Consider the following 17814-nt stretch of genomic DNA (forward strand, 5'->3'; position numbering starts at 1 on the left):
GCAACTGCGCTGGATCAACCTTCGTAGGAGATCGATGCTTCTTTCTCTTGAATCCAAATGGCGTCATTTCTTCGGTTGCTGGACTAGAGAATCTGCCAGAGCCACGCTCCTTGCCCGTAAGCTCTATACAGCCCGTTCTCTAGAGTCGTGAGCACGGTGGTGGCCGTACAACCTCGCTATATATCTATATATATATCTATATCTATATATATATCTATATGTATATGTATATGTATCTATATATATGCACAGAGAGACAGCGTAGCAGTGGCGGCGGTGGCAGCGGCACTTGCAGCATTACGGGCAATTGCGATTGCAGCAGTAGCAGCAATGTCAGTGCAACTGCGCTGGCATTCCCAGCAGACGTAGCGCTATCATCAAGGCCCTCCTTTTTCATTCGGAAGAGCTCAAGACACAGCACCAGCGTTCCCCGAAACGACGCAATGGAAGCAGCAAAAGCAGCAAACCCCCCCTGCCAATTCTGTCTTTTCTCTTTCTGTGTCGTCGCTTGTGCAGGTCCTGGAGGAATTTGCCTACCGCGTGCTTCGCTGCCATGCATGCAGCTCCGTAATGCATTTTGACGCGCGCGCTGTATTTGTCCAATGCAGCAGCTGCTCGACGCTCAACTCAGCGCCGCCTTTGAGGTCGCAGGACTGGCAAGCTGCGGGAATTCGAGGGCATCATCTTCGAAATGAAGGCGATACGGCGCAGCCACCGCACCAGCAACTGCCGCAGGAAGCTTCGCCTTCGGCAGCACCAGCAGCAGAAGCAGGGGGCACGCCAACAGGCGGACCGGTATGAGATTTCTTGTTCCGCTGTGTGGTCTGCCCTTCGCTATTCCTGTTGCTTCGTTTGCAGCTGGTGAATGCGTGTGGTTTTCTTGCCGTGCGCATGCATGCATGCATGCATTTTAGCCTCAATAGAAGAAAGAGTCTCGCCGGCGAGGGGTGTCCTTAGGGCTTGCTGCTCGTTTTCGCAGGTGATGATTGTCATATGCGGCCGCTGCGGCACGCGCAACATTTCGGCTATGGGCTGCTTGTTGCTGGAGTGTTGGTTCTGCCACGCCGTATGCCAAGTGGACTATCCCCACAGCTTGTCTTCAAGTAGGGGCCGAGGCAGCCGAACTTCGCGCCGCTTCTTCTCTTACAGGGAGCAACAACAGCAGCAGCAGCAGCGGAGGCGTAGGAGCGCGTCCGCAAGCGTTGATGGCAGGCGGCAGCGGCTCTGGAGAGTGTTTGTGTCCAGCATGCGCGGCACCAGCGGTGCTACCGAGACAGCTGCTGCTGCTGCTGCTGCTGCCGTTCCTCCTGCAGAACCTTCTGCTGCAGTTTCCAGTGGTAGTGCGGCAGCAGGAGACTCTGCAGGTGGAGCACCTGGACCAATGCCACCGAACCGAGCTTTTCTGCAGCGCATCCGCCGTAGAGCGTCCCGGGGGAATTTTTTGGCAAGGCGGACCGTCAATGCTACGTACGGCGAAAGTAGGAGCACTGCACTGCGAGGCATGCAGCAGGAAGGAAGCAGCAACAGCAGCAACAGCAGCAATAGCAGCTGGCAGTCGCCCCGTGCACAACACAGTGCGCGAGAAGTAGATGCAAGGACTGCATCGGCAGGAGCAGCAACGGGAGCTGAAGGCCGTGGCAGCAGCAGCGCTGGGGGTGCCGCACTGGCTGCCCTCCCAGCAGCCGCAAGAGGAGGACAGCCGAGAAGAAGTCGCTTTAAGTCAGAATTTAACTCCCTCATGCGGGTCCTATCGCGTAGACACCCGTCGCGGGGGTAGCAGGAGTGCTGTAGGCTTGCTGTTTGGCAGTTCAGGTATTTATTTGTAGGCGTCCGGGAGAAGCAGCACGGGCAGGAGATGCACCTGCCGTCTGAGGCAGCTCCCCCACTAAGGCACCGCTCGCTGCTGCGGTTGACTCTCAAAAACCTCGGCAAGCCCGAAACAGAGCGCGAAAAACAGCGCGAGGAATAGACGCACAGGGGTTTGGCGAGGAAGCAGGGAGTTCTTGTGCGCGGCGCTGGTTGCAACAGCACACACACACACACACACACACACACACACACCGTTTTGGTGATTCATACATTGCCGCGTGTGCCCTTAAGGGCCACGTTTGCAAGCTATCTCGCAACTCGCAATGTATCGAATTCTTTAAGGGTTTGCATGCTTATCACGACTGCCAGCTCTGAGTTACTCTGTCAAGCAAACACGCCCCCGTTCGCCGTCCTCCCTGTCTGCTCTTTACGCACCAAGGAGAGACAGGCAGTGCTGCGGCGGCGCGAGAGGCAAAGGTGGCCGCAATAGTTCGCGGATGCAGACACGCATCTGCGAAAGCTTTGTGGAGATGCTAATGGATTGGGATGGGGGGGGCCAGAGAGTAAAGACGGGAGCGCGGAAGGCCCCTGCGCAGCGTTGCCGTATGCTTATGGCAGAAACAGAAATGGGCTTAGGGGTAACTGGAAGTGCGCCGTCCTAATGCTGTGCCCTTGTTTTTTCCGTTGCATGAATTGGGCAGTGCCGAAACAGCGCACACTTAGGAGACTTGGCCTGCTACCGCAGCCTGTGTGCTCTCCAGCGCCAGGACTGCTGCCGCTCAGGTCATTGCTTAGGAAGCGCGTGAAGTTTCTCGTGCGACTGCTGCTGCTGCTAGGTTTCTAAGGCTCGACTGTGTTGCAGTGCGACGCAGCAGGTGTTCTAAACCGGCGCTGCACGGCTGCCCCCGTGGGGTTTTCTTCTAAGTGTATGACTATTAAGCCGTCACCAGGGAGTTTCAAGCAAACATAAACAAGCAGGAGAGCTCCCTAGTTCGAGCACATGCGCAGAATCCGTTTATGCACAACTTAGAGGCACGCCCTTTGAAGGGGCCCCGTGCGGGAGCCTCCGGAATTAACCCACGAATTCTGATGCGAAATCCTGTCCGCTGATCCTTGCCACTGTGAGACCGCGAGAAAGAGACACACACAGGCAGGGGAAAAAGGAGGGAGGGAAAGAGGGGAGGCGCGTCCGTTTGCTGGCGCTGGCCGGTCCACAACAACATCTACAAAACAGTGCCTAGAGAAAGAGATCGAATTCGTAGCACGCCGCCCTTGAAGGTGCCCGTTCTTTTGCTTTTTCTAGGCTTTTGCGCGAGTGTGCGTGCTCGTGCTATTGAGTGTTTGTCTCTATTAGAGGAAATAGGGCACCTGATGCTTTCCAGGCTCCTGCGTGTGGCTGCTTGTCGAGTGTCTGAAGACGAGCAGCTGTCTCTGCAGCTGGTCATCGAGCCTTAGGACAGCAGCCACGTTTCCGCATCTGTAGCAGTAATTGGGGGCGCTCCACACCGTGAGGACTGAGCAGTCGTCAAAACTATACTTGAAGCCATCCATAGCTAGCTGATGAGCTCTGGCTATAAGCTCAATGCCATTGAGATGTCGGAACCGTTGCACGGCGTCGTGCCCGTACAGCCACCCGGCGCCTCGAGGATTGGTTTGCCAATCGGACACCTCTGCGGGGTCACTCCACACCAAATCTCCGAAAGCCCCTTCTGTTGGAATCTCCCTTACGCGATGAATCAGACGAAGCTGATCAAGGAGATGCAAGTCGGGCGACAGCCCTCCGTGAACGCAGTGTATAGCGCCATCTATGGTGGCCGAGAGCGCCAAATAATCAAAGACTTCGCAACAAAACCGCCACACATTTGCATTCCCATACTTCCTCAGGCACTCATCATAGAAGCCGTATACACTGGTCACTTGGCGAGTCTCATGATTGCCTCTCAATAGCGTAACTTGCCCCGGATACCGCAGTTTTAAGAGCATTAACAGCTGAAAGGTTTCCACGGAATTCCTGCCCCTATCCACGTAGTCTCCTAAAAAGATATACCGCGTGCTACTGACGGAACCACCCAACTGCAAGAGCAACAACAAATCCTCCAACTGCCCATGGATGTCGCCGCACACCACAACAGGTGCAGGAACAGGCTGCACGTTGCTTTCTTCTGCGGCCATAGATGCACACGCAGCTCGCACAGCAGGGAGCTGTACAAGACATACAGACAGACAGACACACAGACAGACAGACAGGCAGGCAGACAGACAGACAGGCAGACAGAAATACACAAACACAGACACACACACAAACACACACAGACATACACACAGACATACACACAGACATACACACAGACATACACACAGACATACACACAGACATACACAAAGACATACACACAGACACACACACAAACAAACATACACATAGACGCATAGACAGACATACACATACGCACACATATATATGCATACACACAGACACACACATACACACATATATACATACACCGATAAAGCGGTACCAAGACAGACACGTGATGACTGCCCTCGAAACCCCCCATTTTTCTTGGCGCTCACCGCCGCCCTCAGGCGCTGGCACTCTACTGGGAAGCTTTAACCAATGTATGAGGGAGGAGCGCTAGAAAGACCCTCCCCACTACCCCGCAACATATTCTGTAGGACACACTGAGACCAGCGATGCATGCACACCTACAAAATACATAAATTTATATTGATATAACCAGAGAAATGGGTTTTCCGTGCGTCAGTAGGCTCGCGTGCTCAGGTACTCTGTGTTTTTTGCAGGCTGATGTGTTTTTGCCGAGTTCACCAGCGGTAGTGTGGTGAGGAAGTCTTACCAACGAGCAGTTCCTTAATCTTCTGGCACACAGACCATAAGTCACCCTCTGTCAGAAGTGCTGGAGGATTTCGTGAAAATCCCCCAATCCACACATCCAAGTCGGTAGTTCCGCAGACACCGCCACTCCGAGCGCCAGTGTACTTGTTGCTACATGGATGCTCGCTACGAACGCTCCTGCTGCTGTCAATACTGCTGCTGGGAAGCGGGGATGATGAGGGTGCAGGGCCAGGCTGTAAGTGGCTTTTACTGCTATTACTGCTGCTGCTGCTCTCTGCGGAAAGGCGGACTCTATCCCTGCCGCTGCTGCTGTTGCTTGCCTTCATTCTCGTTGCGCTTAAATCCGAATAGGATTTCTGAGGCTCGGAAGGACCGCCACTCTCGGTGCCATGATTGCCATGACTGCCATTCATAGTGCTGCTGTTGCTGCTCTTGCTGCTGCATCCATCTGGCAGTTCTGATGATGTCGCGAGGAAAGGGGTGTTCGCTGCAACCGGTGACGCCACTTCAGCTGCTGTTGCGGAGGGCGCCGAAGCTGTGGATTGTGCCCCCTGATGTTTCTCATCATGAGCATTTGCATGCGGAGGAGCAGCCGCTTCGGTAGGCGCAGGAGGAGGGGGTGCAGTGGAGGCCGATGTGCCTGGAGAGGAAGACTGGAAGACTGGCGGCGTCTCGCGCGTTGTACACATCGCTTCTTGAAGCCTAAGCGCTCCTCGCCATCTGAGAGACACGTCGGGCAGATATACCGCCCCCTAAAGTCATCGTTTGGTACCTGAGGCTCTCCAAGGAGCAGGAGATCGGCAAGAGGGTGAGCAGGCAGCCCGTATTGCAAGCAGCGCCACTTAATCTCAAAGCGGAACCACCCGCCAAGCGCGACACCTAGCACTGCCGTGTTCACTGCCTCCGCTGCCCCAGCAACAGGAGAACCACACTAATGAGGAAAGTGGAGAGCGCGGAGCTGGTGTTACCGCTGCTGAGTGATGACACCAGAAGAACTGTCCGGCATGACCTGCCGCAGTGTCATCGCGTGTCTGCGCAGGCCGAAGGTAGCGCTTACACTCTATAAGTCCCAGTGCGGCTCCCCTAGAAACCCTTGAAAACTCGTTTAACGGGAAATTCACGGCGCTGTGAAGCCGAAACCGATGCGAAAAGCCGCGCAGAGCAGTACCATGACCGACGAGACTGCCTTGGCAAAGCAGCAGCGCAGTGGCAGCAGCAGTGGCAGAAGGAGCATCGGGGCTTTTATTCGGCACAGACACGCTAAACCCTTGTTCTCAAGATGTCATGGGGGTCTAAATTGGCAGCACTTGGCGACTGAGGATCTAGAACACGCCACCTTCGGGAAGTGGCGCTTGCACGCCCAGGAGCACCGTGCTTTGGAAGGCGCCTCTGTGGAGAAGCTGTAGAGCCCCCAGCCTTACGACCCTCGGTATTTTTTGTTGTTTCAGCACGATAATCCAGACGATTGCGGGTCTATTTGCTGCAGCAGCGCCTTCGCTTTATGCTGCCTCGACGCGCACTCCAACCCGCGGATATTGTACTATGCCCTGAGGACGAAGAAACCTAGAAATTTATTGAGGGGGGGCCCCTTGCAAGGGGTCCCCCGAAGGTGGCGCCTCAATGAGGCCTGGCATGCGCCGAAGCCACTGGCTGCTTCAGCAGTTGCTGACTGCTCTCATGGTGTCGTCGCTTGTACAGGGGGAATCTCTCACGCGACAGCTGCAGCACCCGTTGCCCTTGCAGGTATTCCCTTCTGCAGCATCACTGCCCTGCATGCGTGCACGAGAACGCACTGGAAAGCTGCTGCACAAGCAGCATTGGCAGCCGGCATTTCTCTGCGAAGGGCTCAGCGTCACTTCCTGTTCAGGTGCAAGAAGGCGGCCTCACAGATCCACACCCACAGGGCGCCTTCTGGTCGCTTCTGACACCACCGCTGTCTCGACACCGTCCAGAGGATATAAATTCGCAAATGCGGCAGGATCAGCTGCAGCACCACCAGCAAAACAGCCCTGCCTGTGCGGTGACTTCGGCTGCCCCTTCCGTGTCGGCCTGCGCCTTTGGAGTCCTTCCAAGGCGAACTTCTTTTTAAAAGTTTTGCCTCTTAACAGAAGCACTACCAGGAGGGGAACGGATGGATACCACGCGCTGGTTTCTGCCTTCCAGGCGCTCAGCCTGTGTGACGAGGTGCGCGTACACCTGAAGCCTCCAGACTTCTGCCTAGACGACGGAGGCCACAGTCGCAACAGCTGCAGCTACAACACCGATACGTATCCGTATGTTTCGGTCGGCAGCAGTGGCGACGTCTTATTCTGCTCAGCGGACCTTCGATGCCCCCCTGAAAAGAACCTCGTGTTCAGGGCGCTGCGCTTCTTTAGACAGCACTGTTTGCAACACCAGAACCACCCCCACCAGCAGACCCGCTTCGTCGTGCACCTTAAGAAGGAAATTCCCATGGAGGCTGGACTTGGGGGGGGCTCGTCTAACGCTGCGACCTTGCTGCATGCCGCCGATGTTCTCCTCACAAAGGGTCACTTCTCGCAGGAACCACAGCAGAAGGAGGCGTTGTCAAGCAGCTGCGTGCATGAAGGCGCACAGCCTCCAGGTTCACCGTCATTCGTCCCATCACCTGAAATTCGATTCAGCTCTCCGGGCATGGCCTCCCTTATCTCGCTGCAACTTGGTGCAGATGTGCCGTTCTTCCTGAACAGCGACGGCGCCGCCATCTGCCTCGGACGTGGTGAACAGGTGCGTTGCTGCTCCCAACGTATGCCAGTGCTCCTACAGCGAGCCTTCACACAGCAGCAAGATCACCCCTTGCAGCGGCCGATCCTGCAAGGGCAGCCTCCCCTGCAAGTTTTCGTTTTGAAGGGAAGTCAGGGGTTGTCTACCAAGTCCGTCTTCGAGTACTATGACAATGCGGTCAGCAGCAACGGCAACAACGACAACAACAGTCGAGAGGAGGACAGAGATATCAGCACTATCGTTCAGTGGCTAACGGAGGAGCACACCTCCAGCCATCCGACGACAAATGCCGTTGCCGCGGCTCCCACACCCGAGCCTCCGGAGGCCGTAATACAGGCTTTCAGGCGTTGTGCACTCTCTAATGATTTGTTGAGTGCAGCCACTAGGCTTCAGCCCCAAGTGGCCGCTGTGGCGACAGCCTTGCGCAGTATGACAGCTCCCGCAGCGGGGCAGCAGCAGGCGCGACAGCGGCTGGTGCTACAGGCGAGCGGTCTGACAGGTAGCGGTGCGGCGTTAGTGGGAATAGGCAAAGGGGATGCGGCTGCAGCCGAGGTAGGTGCCACTGCTGCTGCCCTGGGAGTGCGCGCCTACAAGTGCACACCTCTGTACAAACGGCCGCTGTCCTGCATGCCGGTGTCTCTAGAGCCAAATGCTGATGCTGATACACAGGAGCAGGTGCAGCACCTGTGGTTTGCGCCGGAGGACCTAGCTGAGCGGTTGCAGTAGCGAAACTCTTACGTCGTACCAGAGTCTGCCATCGCGGCGCTGCATTCAGCGTTGCGCTCTTGCAGGCAGGCGCTCCCCTGCAAGTTTAGAAGTTGAACTGCACTAGTGTGCAGCAGCACCGGTAACTCGCAGTCCGGAGTCAAATTTATAACGCAGTTTGCGAGGCCCCCCCGGGATGGTGGTTCTTCTTCTTTGGGGGGGCCCTGCGCCATATACTAATTTCACATGACAAATATAAGGGCCTCGAAAAGGAGGGCCCCTCAAGGCCGTGAGGCTCCCCTCGTATACAACGATCGTGCTGCGAAGCTCGGCGATCCTTCTTAGTTATGAGTAACATGAAGAGGTCTTTCCTAGCAAAACCAAAAAGCATAATATTAAGTGAGCTAACTTAAGACAGCGAAACACAGGCAGGGCCTTGAGGCCTGTCAGGCGCAACGTATCCTATATTTTTTGGAAAGGCAGCAAACAGGAGGCGCGATAGACCTCCAAAGCTTGTATTGCGCTCCTCCAGTTAATGGTTGCCGAATGGAGTGCCCATGCGTCTCCTTTGCAAACGTTGTAGGCGCGCTTTCCTTTACGCCTAGTTCCTGACCACCCCCGCTTTTACAGTTCACGCTCTGCGCAAGCCCTCTGGGGGCCCCGCAGGTTGAGGCCCTTGTCGAGGAAGTTGTAGACGACTCTCCTTGAAGCGGCCTCTCTACAAGGGAACCCTACCCAGAAATTGCTGCCATGAAGACAGGCCTCCGCTTTCAGTTCCTGTAAACAAGGGAAGAATTGCAGCCCCCCTTCTCACCTTGGCACTAGCCGTCGTAGTTCTGACGATTTCGCATGCAAAGGGGAGTGACGACGCTTTACAGCGGTGAAGCCACATAATGCGAGGGGCGTCTCGCCGCTACAGAGGGGCCCCCGTAACGGGATCCACGGGCCTGCCATACGCATCAACGTGGACTGCCTTCGTGCGGGGCCCCCACCCAAAGAGGCGCGCGAGGAGAGTAAATCCAAGGAACACCCCTGCTCCTGAAGCTACGGCATACAACAGTTGAGTGCCTAGGGTCGGCTGCTGCTGTTGGTGCTGATGCTGATACTGGCATGGATGATGCGGATCCGAATGCTGCAAAGAGGGGTCGGCATAAGGAGCTGGCTGCTGTTGCTGCTGCTGCCGACGCTGCCTCTGCTCTTCACGGATGATCCGGGTACGAGCAGCGAAGCGCCGGGAGGCCCTTAGGGGGCCCCAGGGGGCCAGGGGCCCCATAGGGCAAGGGGCTCCTGGGGCCCCCAGACAAGTCGCTACTCCTATGGCTTGAGTGCGCTTTGCTCCTGCACTGCAAGACGTTAAGCTTGAGAGGTTTCTCATCGGGAGCCACGCCGCAAAGAAAAAGCCTCGGTTGGCACTCGCCGGAGCTGCTGCTGCGATGCGCACTGCACTTAATGCGGCTGCTGTACCTGATGTGGCCATCATTCAGATAGTGAGAGAAGAATTACTCCAGGCGCGGGAGAAGCAGCCACAATGCCTGGCAGCAGCAATGCAGGGGAAAGCTGCCTCTGCCTTCGTAGTGGCTAATGCTGCGACGCAATTGTCGCCTCTTTTGAGTGGTACAATTGGCGGGGATGTGCAGATATGTACATGTATTTACTGCAAGAAAGTTTTGCTTCGGTTTTAGCCCTTCTTTTGCCGCCAGGGGGCTGTGACGAGCACCGGTAATCTTCCTACGTTCGCTGCTGTTCATGCTACCCATGTTCGCAATGCTGCTGCCTCCGGCTCCACTGCTGCTGCTGCTGATCGGTCCCAGCAGCGGCGACTGATCCGGGGGCTGCTCAAGTGGCTGTTTTTGTTGCCTTCAGCTGCCTTTAGTGTGTATGCAGGAAACATTATCTAGTAGATTTCTTGGGTATTACTTCTTTTAGGTTGGTGCACGCAAACTAGCAGCGCTGGCGCTGCAGGGGTGCGCGCAGGAGGGACTGTGTGTGCTTGACCCCTCTATCTGTTCTTATACGTGAACTCCTTCGTCTTTCACGTGAACCCCTGCTTCCACATACCGTTATTCTCGACCTATGGTTGTGAGGTTTACACTGCCAGCCTTCCAATCCCGGTGGTTCCCGTGCATGCGTACACCCGGTAAACCCCACGAAGAGTGACCCCCCAAGACACACGTCCATCTCCTCTCGTTCCCTCGCAATGCCAGGAGGCAAAAGACTCATCAACTTCTCTGCAGGTATGCATAAGGTCATGGTTCCTCCGTAATCGCTTCACACGGGAAAGTCTGTGGCGGTGTGCCTGCCTGCACCCGAGGCACTTTGCAACGCCATCTAAAGTTTCTCGTAGCCCACAAATCTGTTGCTTCCCCTACGTCTAATCAGCGTCATTACTGCTCCTTCTGCTCCCGCAGGGCCCTGCCAGCTGCCGATCGAAGTCCTGGAGGATGTGCAGAAAGAAATCGCTGATTACAATGGCTGGGGGATTAGCGTTCTCGAGATGGTCTGCTGCACCTGTTGATTTTCCTCCACTGCTGTAGCTCCTACTACATACACATACACAGGCTAACATCGAATGCACACAAAAATATATTCGGTGAAAGCCTGTGTGCTTTCACAGCGTGCAGAGTGCGCTTCCCGGTGCTTGTTCTGCAGATGCTAGTAGCGTTTCGGCAAAATATTTGCCGTTTCCCACCACATGGCATCTCCTCGGACATACCGTATTGTCTGGCCGTGTGGGGTTGCGCAGAGTCACCGTGGGTCCCACTTCAAGAAGGTTCTGACAGAGGCGACGGAAACGGCACTGAAATTCCTTGAAGTTCCTCAGACACACAGTCTTCTCTTCATGAGCGGAGGCGCCACTGGCCAATTCGCTGCACAAGCCCTCAACTTTATAAACGCTGAGCACCCAGTGGCAGACTACGCGGTTACTGGGTAAGCAAAGCGCTAGCGCCTCAGCCTCTCTAACTCCACTCAGACAAGGCCCTAACCTGCTCTAACACCACAGAGAACCGGCTGCGTGCCTTGCGTTTCGACTCTCCCGTCCCGTATCCACGAGTTTTGCATGCTCTCTACCTCCTAGAGACGACTACAGCTGCAGTGTAACCGCCTATGATTTCCAAATTGGTTTGTAGGTACTGGAGCAAGTACGCAATGGTGGAAGGCTCAATGTTTGGCAAAACAAGGGCCGTCACAAACGCTGCAGACATGGGGTTCCTAGAGATAGACCCCATAGACTCTTGGGATCTCAGCAACAAGGTGAGCAAGACTCAACTCTGTACACCTCGCCGGCTTTGAGGGTGTCGCTTGAGGCTTGCCTACCCATTGCATAAAAACGCCTCACCAGCTGCACCAAAAAAGCAAAGCCAAGGCTCAGAACATGCGCATGCTGCTTGTCCCTCCCCTTTTGTGGGTGCGCTGTAGCCTGCGTACATTCACTACTGCGATAATGAGACGATTGAAGGGATGGAGTTTCCTTCTCCGCCACCTCTAAAGCTCCACCGCCCTGAATGTTTGGTAATTGCCGACATGGCGTCGAACCTTGGCACCAAACCCGTCGAGTGGGGGAACATCGATCTTGCATATGGTCAGACGGCGTGCAAGTGCTTCCACCCCTGCCCTTGTTGCTCGGGCCATTAGTGGTGTTTGGAGGCGGCATCAGCGTGTACAGTACTTGAGGCAAAGCTCCTCAAAAGCAAGGAAAGCGGGAAGCCTATAGAACAACGAAAAGGCAGTGGCAGCAGTAAACTATCTCGTGACTTCAGGGTGGTGCCTTCCTGCGACGTATGTACAGCCGGAGCGCAAAAGAACATTGGCGTAGCTGGAGTTACAGTAGTAGTGCTGAATCGGGCGATTGTTGGTAAGCGTGCACGCTTGTAGGACAAGCAGATTGCTGTGTCTGTATGCCTTCATTTTCTCTAGACTCGTCTTCCTCCCACCCCTGAGCCAAAGTTTTTCAGTAAAGCCCGAACCAATAGGCACATAAAGGCCGTCTTTTAGAAGCCTTACTGCCGCGTAGGACAGTCCTTGTATGCTGAGTAGCCACCTATGTGCAGTAAAACCCGCTGTCTGTCCAGCTAGCTGGCTCCTCCCTGGTCGATGCGATGCAGTACTTTCAGCCTAGAACGAGTGCAGCAGGCCGAAGGAGGGGAACTCGCTACCCCCTTTTGTCTTCTTTGTAGGCGCCTCAATCTTTCAATCCGATAAAGCGTGTTTGTTGCTCTCTGACTCACTCTTGTGACGCTGCTGGTTGTTCGAGGCCGCACGGCGACGCGATGCCCCTCAGTGCTGAACTACAAGAAAATACTGGATGCGTCCAGCTGCCTTAATACTCCTCCGGCCGTCAACATATTCGTAACGGGGCGCACACTGAAGCACCTCGCCAGTGTAGGCGACCTCGGGTACTGGGATCGGCTGTGCACCAAGAAGAGCGATGCAGTGTACGGACAATGCGATCACAGCGAGGGCTTCTTTGTGGCTCCGGTTAAGCCTACTTTTCGCTCGCGGGTGACTGTCAGGTTTGCGATTGCGGCGAACGAAACGGCAGTGCAACAGGAGATACAAGATAGGAGAAAGCAAGACGCATCCGAGGCTCCACTGGACGGTTCAGGAGCGTACACGCCAGAATACACGAAGCAGGATCACCTCGCCATAGAAGAAGCACGGGCAAAGGACAACCAGCTCACAAAACAATTCCTCGAGATCGCTGAAAAGCATGACATGATCTGCCTTGTAAAGCGCACGGCCCGCTGGACCCCTATGTGTATTTCCTCAAATTTAGCTAAGGTCCCCCCTCCCCCTTCGCGGCGCTGCTAAGACCCTTATCCATGTGACCCTACATGATTGGCTACGAAAAGCCCCATACGCTAAAAGCCGCTCTTGCATGCGCGCTGCAGAATGGACACCGCTCATTGGGGGGCCTGCGGGCGAGCCTCTTTTCAGGATTGTCGCTCGAACACGTTGAACACTTACTACACGTAATGCAGGTAAGCACAGAAACATATTTATCACCGCCTTGGCCACAGAGGGGACTTATATTGCAAATGAGCGCCCACCGTCCGCTGGATAGGAATGCGCAACAAAACACTATTAAGCCCCAAGACGCGCCACACGTCTCCTGTCTATCCTCTATTCTATGCTATTGGCCTTCTACAGGAGTTCCAGGAACAATACTCGGTTGTGTGAGATCTACGTCGAATGGCAACATGCTGCGGCCACACTGATTCAGAATACTTTACGCCTAAGAACAAGGCAAAAAACGCAGGAACGCCTTCCCAATGTGGGCGCATAGTTGTGACTTTACAGCTCTAAGTGGGGCTGTACGACCTCTCTTCAAATGTTATACATTGCAACCCACGGATGCCTGGAGAATTCGGAAGGAACTCGTTTTTCGCGACTTAGAAACCCTAAATAGATTATATTGCCTGCAGCAAGCAGTCTGGACCTTGCTGCTGCAGCAGGCAGCAACGCGGACAAAACGCCGCGCACTGCAAATACAGACACGTCTACATGACGTTCCTGGAAAATCTCCCAAAACCCAAGCCATCCCTAGTGACGCTCCTATTAGTCAACCTGCTACTGCACCACTCTATGCTTTAGCTCACGGCTAGCAGCACTATGTGCGCGGGTTCTTACGTACGATCAAACAGCCAGCGGATATGGTTCCCCATAGTTCAGCCCTACCACTTTCAAGACGCAATCATCTGTATCTTCCCTCCAACGTGCCCCTGCTACTGCGACTCGAGCACCTAAGCGCCGCAGTTCTGCTTGCAGGAAGACAAATATTTGGTTGCTTTCAAATGGCTGCGCACAGTCACTAGTAGAACTTCGTGTTTCTGATGTTAAATCCTCTTTCGACACTCTCTGTGTAATATGCTCTGCTACCAAATCCTCTTATCAGGCTTGCGGCATCCCATTAGCTGCTGCCGACAGTCACCTCCTCAGAATCCTCTAGCATGGCTGATTGTGTCATATCTGCAATTCCTGAATCTTCCTGCACTAATGGCAGCAGACCATCAGCTCTTGAATCCTCGTCCCACGTTGCTTGTGGCGAGACTTCGACTGTTGAATCATCTTCTGATGTTGCTGATATCGACTGTCCTTCTGCCACTGGTGCTTGCCCGATGCCATCTGCCTGATTTGATTCTACATTTGCCACTTGTGCTTCGGCAGCCACAACGTCAGCAGCGTCAACCCCTTCGCCCCGCTGCTCAGCCTGTGGGTCCATAGTTAACTTTTGCAGGAAAGCTGCAAGTTCCGCAGGCGGTGCTCCGACTTGATCGATAATGGCAGCCAGCTGCTGCTGCATTGCTGCTGCCTCTTGCAGCAGGCTGGGGTCCTCATTGACGTCACTTGCAATAGACTTTAAGGTGCCTTGTATGATGGCAGCAGTACTATCAGCTATCTGTTGTTCGACGGTGACGGTGTGCCCCTGATGCTGCCATGGTTTAAGCGGCTGCTCCCCACCCTGCTCCCTTTCTAGTTGCTGTAGCTGCTCAGCAACCGCGTTGAGTGTTTCCCCATCGATAAGATTGGACAAGCAGTTGTTGCAGGTACTAACTGAACGGATAGCGTCACTAGCTGCTTTGTGCTCTTTCTCGGTAGACTGCTTCACAGCTTCCAGCAGCCGCATGAGGTCCTCCATCGCCACATTCGTAGAGGTCATATGCCCCTGTAGATTACTCTGGTCCCCAAAATGCTCTGCCACTTGTTGCAAAAGTCCAGGATCCAGCATTCCCTGCTGCTCCATAAGTTGCACACCTGAACCTGCTACTTTGTCTAGACGCTGGAGAAGTTTGATTCCCCCGCGTATCGCTCGTACTGTCGCCACTAGCCCTAGAAGAGCCAAAGTGCTAGAAGCCACCGTTGCCACCTGAGCGCCCTGCAACAGGATTTGGGGAGCTCCCACCAGCCATCCGACTAGTAGGAATAATCCAGAGAGCGCTGCGAGAACCATACCTCCCATCGAACGGCGAAGCCCCGAGGAAGTGAAGAGGCTTCCAGTGAGAGCATTTATTCCCTTGGATTTACGGGACATAAGCGACTCAATAACTCCGCTTACGGTCAACACGAGCGAGGCGATGATGCCCCATCCCGAAACCGCCAAGTTGCCTCCCCGATCCCTGAAAAACATTTCATGATGCGTACGGGGCTGGCCACCAATTTCCTTCGACAAATAATGCATCATCACGAACACCAACACACCTACAACACCAACCAGAGCCGTTACAAAACCCGGGCGTGTTGTTGGCTTCGCTGCATTCATGGCTTCGAGGATCTTCGTGGCAAACTCTTCCGCGCGTTCAAGAGCAACACCACCGCCCGACTCTAAAGCCACCGGTTTCTCCGGCACTTGTACATGCGGGAAACCATGAGGCTCCGGATATAGGACGGCTTCCCCTGGTAAGACCAAGTTAGTATCCGTGTTCTCGTCAGTTTTATGAGTATCTTCAGACTGTTGCAAGAACATAGGGTCATCTTGCGGACCCCTCCAACCAGCCGCAGCGGCAGCGTTATGCATGCAGCTGGAAGCAACCAGTGCCGCACATAGGCAGCACAAAGGTAGCAGTCTACGGGCCATCTTCTTCAGACAATGAATGCACACTTGATCTAAGCGTTAACCGTATCCAGGTGTGAAGGATCCCGTGGAGAGTTGGATGGACAGGAAAAATGAACAATGCAGCCAGCTGATGAAGCTACAGTTGGGAAAATAGACCACAACAAACAAGCGGTGATGGGAGGAGCGAAAGACCGGGAGAAAGGGAGGGATCCCCCGCCGTGTGTGCACTTCGAGCGCCCTCTCTGGCTCGTCACCCTTTGAGCTGCGTGGGAAAAAGAATTTCAAAGGGCAATGTTTTCGAACGAGAAGAGAAGGAACTCAACGGAAGGAATTACGGCTTGAGGGGAAGCTTTGAAATGATCTGGCTGCCCTTGTACGCAAAACAGCGCGCTAGCAGCGACGTGGTGTCTGCCTCGGCGAGACCACTCAGGCCTTGCATAACGTAGATTGCCCTTACTTATATCATCCACTAGTAGCAGTTGTCTGTATTTCTCAGGATCCATTATCGTACAGTAATATCACTGTTGCACGCTCTACCTTGAATGTATGAAAAAGCGCGGAAAGCATGCCCTCTCGATGCACGGGGACTATGCCCCTCAACACGGGGTGTTGGCGTTCGGCGACTTTCTCTCTCTTTAATTCATCTCCAACTCATTTTTGCTCTCGAATTTTCACTTCTTTTCTTTTCTGGTCATCTTAAAGCTTCGCTTGGCCTCGAGAGCATCTGTCTCTCGTTTGCTTTAGCTCACTCTATGGTACATCTATCTGACGGCCTTGATTGTGACGAACCTCAAGCCCCTTCAGCACACTGAGAAACTTGCTATGTATTCCATCCCAGGAGCTCTGCTTTTTTGCGCTTATCTGACAGGGTTCCCTTCTTAGTATATGAAGACACCTCTAAGGTGCCTAGCAGGTTCGTATGCGATGAGGCCCAAGCTACAATTGAGCACAATGTGTCACATTATTAAAAACAAATTGAGCACTGTTTAAGAATCTGCTGTTTGTTTTGGCGGTTTGTGCATGCATGCGGGGATGCTGCAGCTCACTGCCACAAGCGTAAATACTTAGCTTGTGCACTCTCATGGCTTGAGCATTTGGGTGAGAATTAATGCTCAGGTCCTTAGAAAATGCAGCAAATACCGTGCATCTCAGCTCTACCTCTACCCTCATGCCCAAACCCTGAGGGGTGATAAGGATGAAATTACAGGAAACTCCGTAGAGGGGCACTTGACTCCTCATGGACTTCACATTCAATACAACCTTGATAAAACGTTATTGAGTGCCTTCAAAAGAGCTTCCTTCTTTTTCTACCCGAGATCTTCAGATTGCTCGGCCTGAGGAAGATTCAGCTTGGGTGCGCTTAGACGCACCCTCTATGCACTTCTACCAGTTTCGGCCATCTGTTCGTAGCATCTCGCGCATACCGACACAGCTTTGCGTCTAGCTGTATCGGGCTAACCGTGCTCTGTAATAAGAAGATTCTGCGAACAAAACAAACCAATAGGTCACTTCTATACTGATTCGCAACTGAAAACAACAAGTGTAGTGGACAGTGGCGAAGTGTAGCCTATCTTGCTGCACCTACGCATTTCAGCGCCTCAACGACAGCGAGCCATCGCGCCGCCCTGGTCGTGTGGGCTTGACCCTCATTGATGTTGGCTGCTGTGTGTCTATTTTCTCCCCCTATTGTTCCTTACCGTTTGATTCCCTTTTGACTTAACGACGCAGTGTTTTCGCGTTTCTGCTTGCTTGGGGAGCAGCGATCCCTCCGGGAGCTCATTTGCTGTCCTGCATGCAGTTGGACTCAAGCTGTAGGTACAGAACCCGAGGGCGTATAATTTGAATTGGAAAGGAGAAGGTATTTCAGGCTATGCTGTCCTCAGTTACTTTGTAGTACACCATTTACATTGACGTTATGATTAGGAAGAACTAAGAAATTTGGTATCTCGTCCGATAATCTCAGTTGTAGTGAAGCAGTGCTGGATACCCATAAGAATCAGGAACGTTGAGCGCCTGCGTGGTAGGCACCATGTGCAACTACATTTGAATGCTCAGGGTGCTTAGAAGGTGCAGCGACGCGCTCCTTGACTATCCCTAGTCTCAGATTTTGGAGATGTGAGGGGTGCTAGGACGCGAAGGAGAGAGCTGTTTT

General features: G+C 54.0%; 5 protein-coding genes across 5 annotated transcripts; 3 read left to right on the forward strand and 2 right to left on the reverse strand.

The window, feature by feature from the left end:
• Positions 1 to 691: 691 nt before the first annotated feature.
• Positions 692 to 2471, forward strand: LOC34621386. Its single transcript, XM_026337302.1, has 4 exons — positions 692 to 795; positions 1150 to 1478; positions 1632 to 1773; positions 2258 to 2471. The coding sequence occupies exons 1-4, from the start codon at positions 692 to 694 to the stop codon at positions 2469 to 2471; spliced, it is 789 nt and encodes a 262-aa protein (XP_026193087.1).
• Positions 2472 to 3159: 688 nt separating this feature from the next.
• On the reverse strand, positions 3160 to 5352 carry LOC34621385 (phytochrome-associated serine/threonine-protein phosphatase 3). The gene is made up of 3 exons (XM_026337303.1): positions 5027 to 5352; positions 4665 to 4858; positions 3160 to 3971 (listed from the first exon to the last, which is right to left on the reverse strand). The coding sequence occupies exons 1-3, from the start codon at positions 5350 to 5352 to the stop codon at positions 3160 to 3162; spliced, it is 1332 nt and encodes a 443-aa protein (XP_026193088.1).
• Positions 5353 to 7114: 1762 nt separating this feature from the next.
• Positions 7115 to 8131, forward strand: LOC34621384. Its single transcript, XM_022734599.2, has one exon. The coding sequence runs from the start codon at positions 7115 to 7117 to the stop codon at positions 8129 to 8131; it is 1017 nt and encodes a 338-aa protein (XP_022589278.2).
• An 892-nt stretch (positions 8132 to 9023) lies between these two features.
• On the reverse strand, positions 9024 to 9587 carry LOC113147278. Its single transcript, XM_026337304.1, has one exon. The coding sequence runs from the start codon at positions 9585 to 9587 to the stop codon at positions 9024 to 9026; it is 564 nt and encodes a 187-aa protein (XP_026193089.1).
• A 720-nt stretch (positions 9588 to 10307) lies between these two features.
• Positions 10308 to 13288, forward strand: LOC34621382 (phosphoserine aminotransferase). Its single transcript, XM_026337305.1, has 9 exons — positions 10308 to 10344; positions 10519 to 10607; positions 10854 to 11038; positions 11239 to 11362; positions 11528 to 11690; positions 11898 to 11953; positions 12286 to 12417; positions 12530 to 12835; positions 13259 to 13288. Exons 1-9 carry the CDS (start codon positions 10308 to 10310, stop codon positions 13286 to 13288), a joined length of 1122 nt encoding a protein of 373 aa, XP_026193090.1.
• The last annotated feature ends 4526 nt before the right edge of the window (positions 13289 to 17814 follow it).

Source organism: Cyclospora cayetanensis, unplaced genomic scaffold (assembly GCF_002999335.1).
Source record: "Cyclospora cayetanensis isolate NF1_C8 unplaced genomic scaffold, CcayRef3 CcayRef3_contig_175, whole genome shotgun sequence".
Taxonomy (NCBI): Eukaryota; Apicomplexa; class Conoidasida; order Eucoccidiorida; family Eimeriidae; genus Cyclospora; species Cyclospora cayetanensis.

Bases quoted from the DNA above. Each gene is read 5' to 3' on its own strand.
- LOC34621386 (XM_026337302.1), top strand. From the start codon at position 692: ATGAAGGCGATACGGCGCAGCCACCGCACCAGCAACTGCCGCAGGAAG. The intron at 796-1,149 runs GTATGAGATTTC...CTTCTCTTACAG, and splicing joins GCACGCCAACAGGCGGACCG to GGAGCAACAACAGCAGCAGC. The intron at 1,774-2,257 runs GTAGCAGGAGTG...AAGGAGAGACAG, and splicing joins CGTAGACACCCGTCGCGGGG to GCAGTGCTGCGGCGGCGCGA.
- LOC34621385 (XM_026337303.1), bottom strand. From the start codon at position 5,352: ATGTGTACAACGCGCGAGACGCCGCCAGTCTTCCAGTCTTCCTCTCCA. The intron at 4,859-5,026 runs GCCTCAGAAATC...GCTTCCCAGCAG, and splicing joins GAGAGTGGCGGTCCTTCCGA to CAGTATTGACAGCAGCAGGA. The intron at 3,972-4,664 runs GTAAGACTTCCT...CTATGGCCGCAG, and splicing joins GATTAAGGAACTGCTCGTTG to AAGAAAGCAACGTGCAGCCT.
- LOC34621384 (XM_022734599.2), top strand. From the start codon at position 7,115: ATGGAGGCTGGACTTGGGGGGGGCTCGTCTAACGCTGCGACCTTGCTG.
- LOC113147278 (XM_026337304.1), bottom strand. From the start codon at position 9,587: ATGGCCACATCAGGTACAGCAGCCGCATTAAGTGCAGTGCGCATCGCA.
- LOC34621382 (XM_026337305.1), top strand. From the start codon at position 10,308: ATGCCAGGAGGCAAAAGACTCATCAACTTCTCTGCAG. The intron at 11,039-11,238 runs GTAAGCAAAGCG...ATTGGTTTGTAG, and splicing joins GCAGACTACGCGGTTACTGG to GTACTGGAGCAAGTACGCAA. The intron at 11,691-11,897 runs GTCAGACGGCGT...ACGTATGTACAG, and splicing joins GAACATCGATCTTGCATATG to CCGGAGCGCAAAAGAACATT.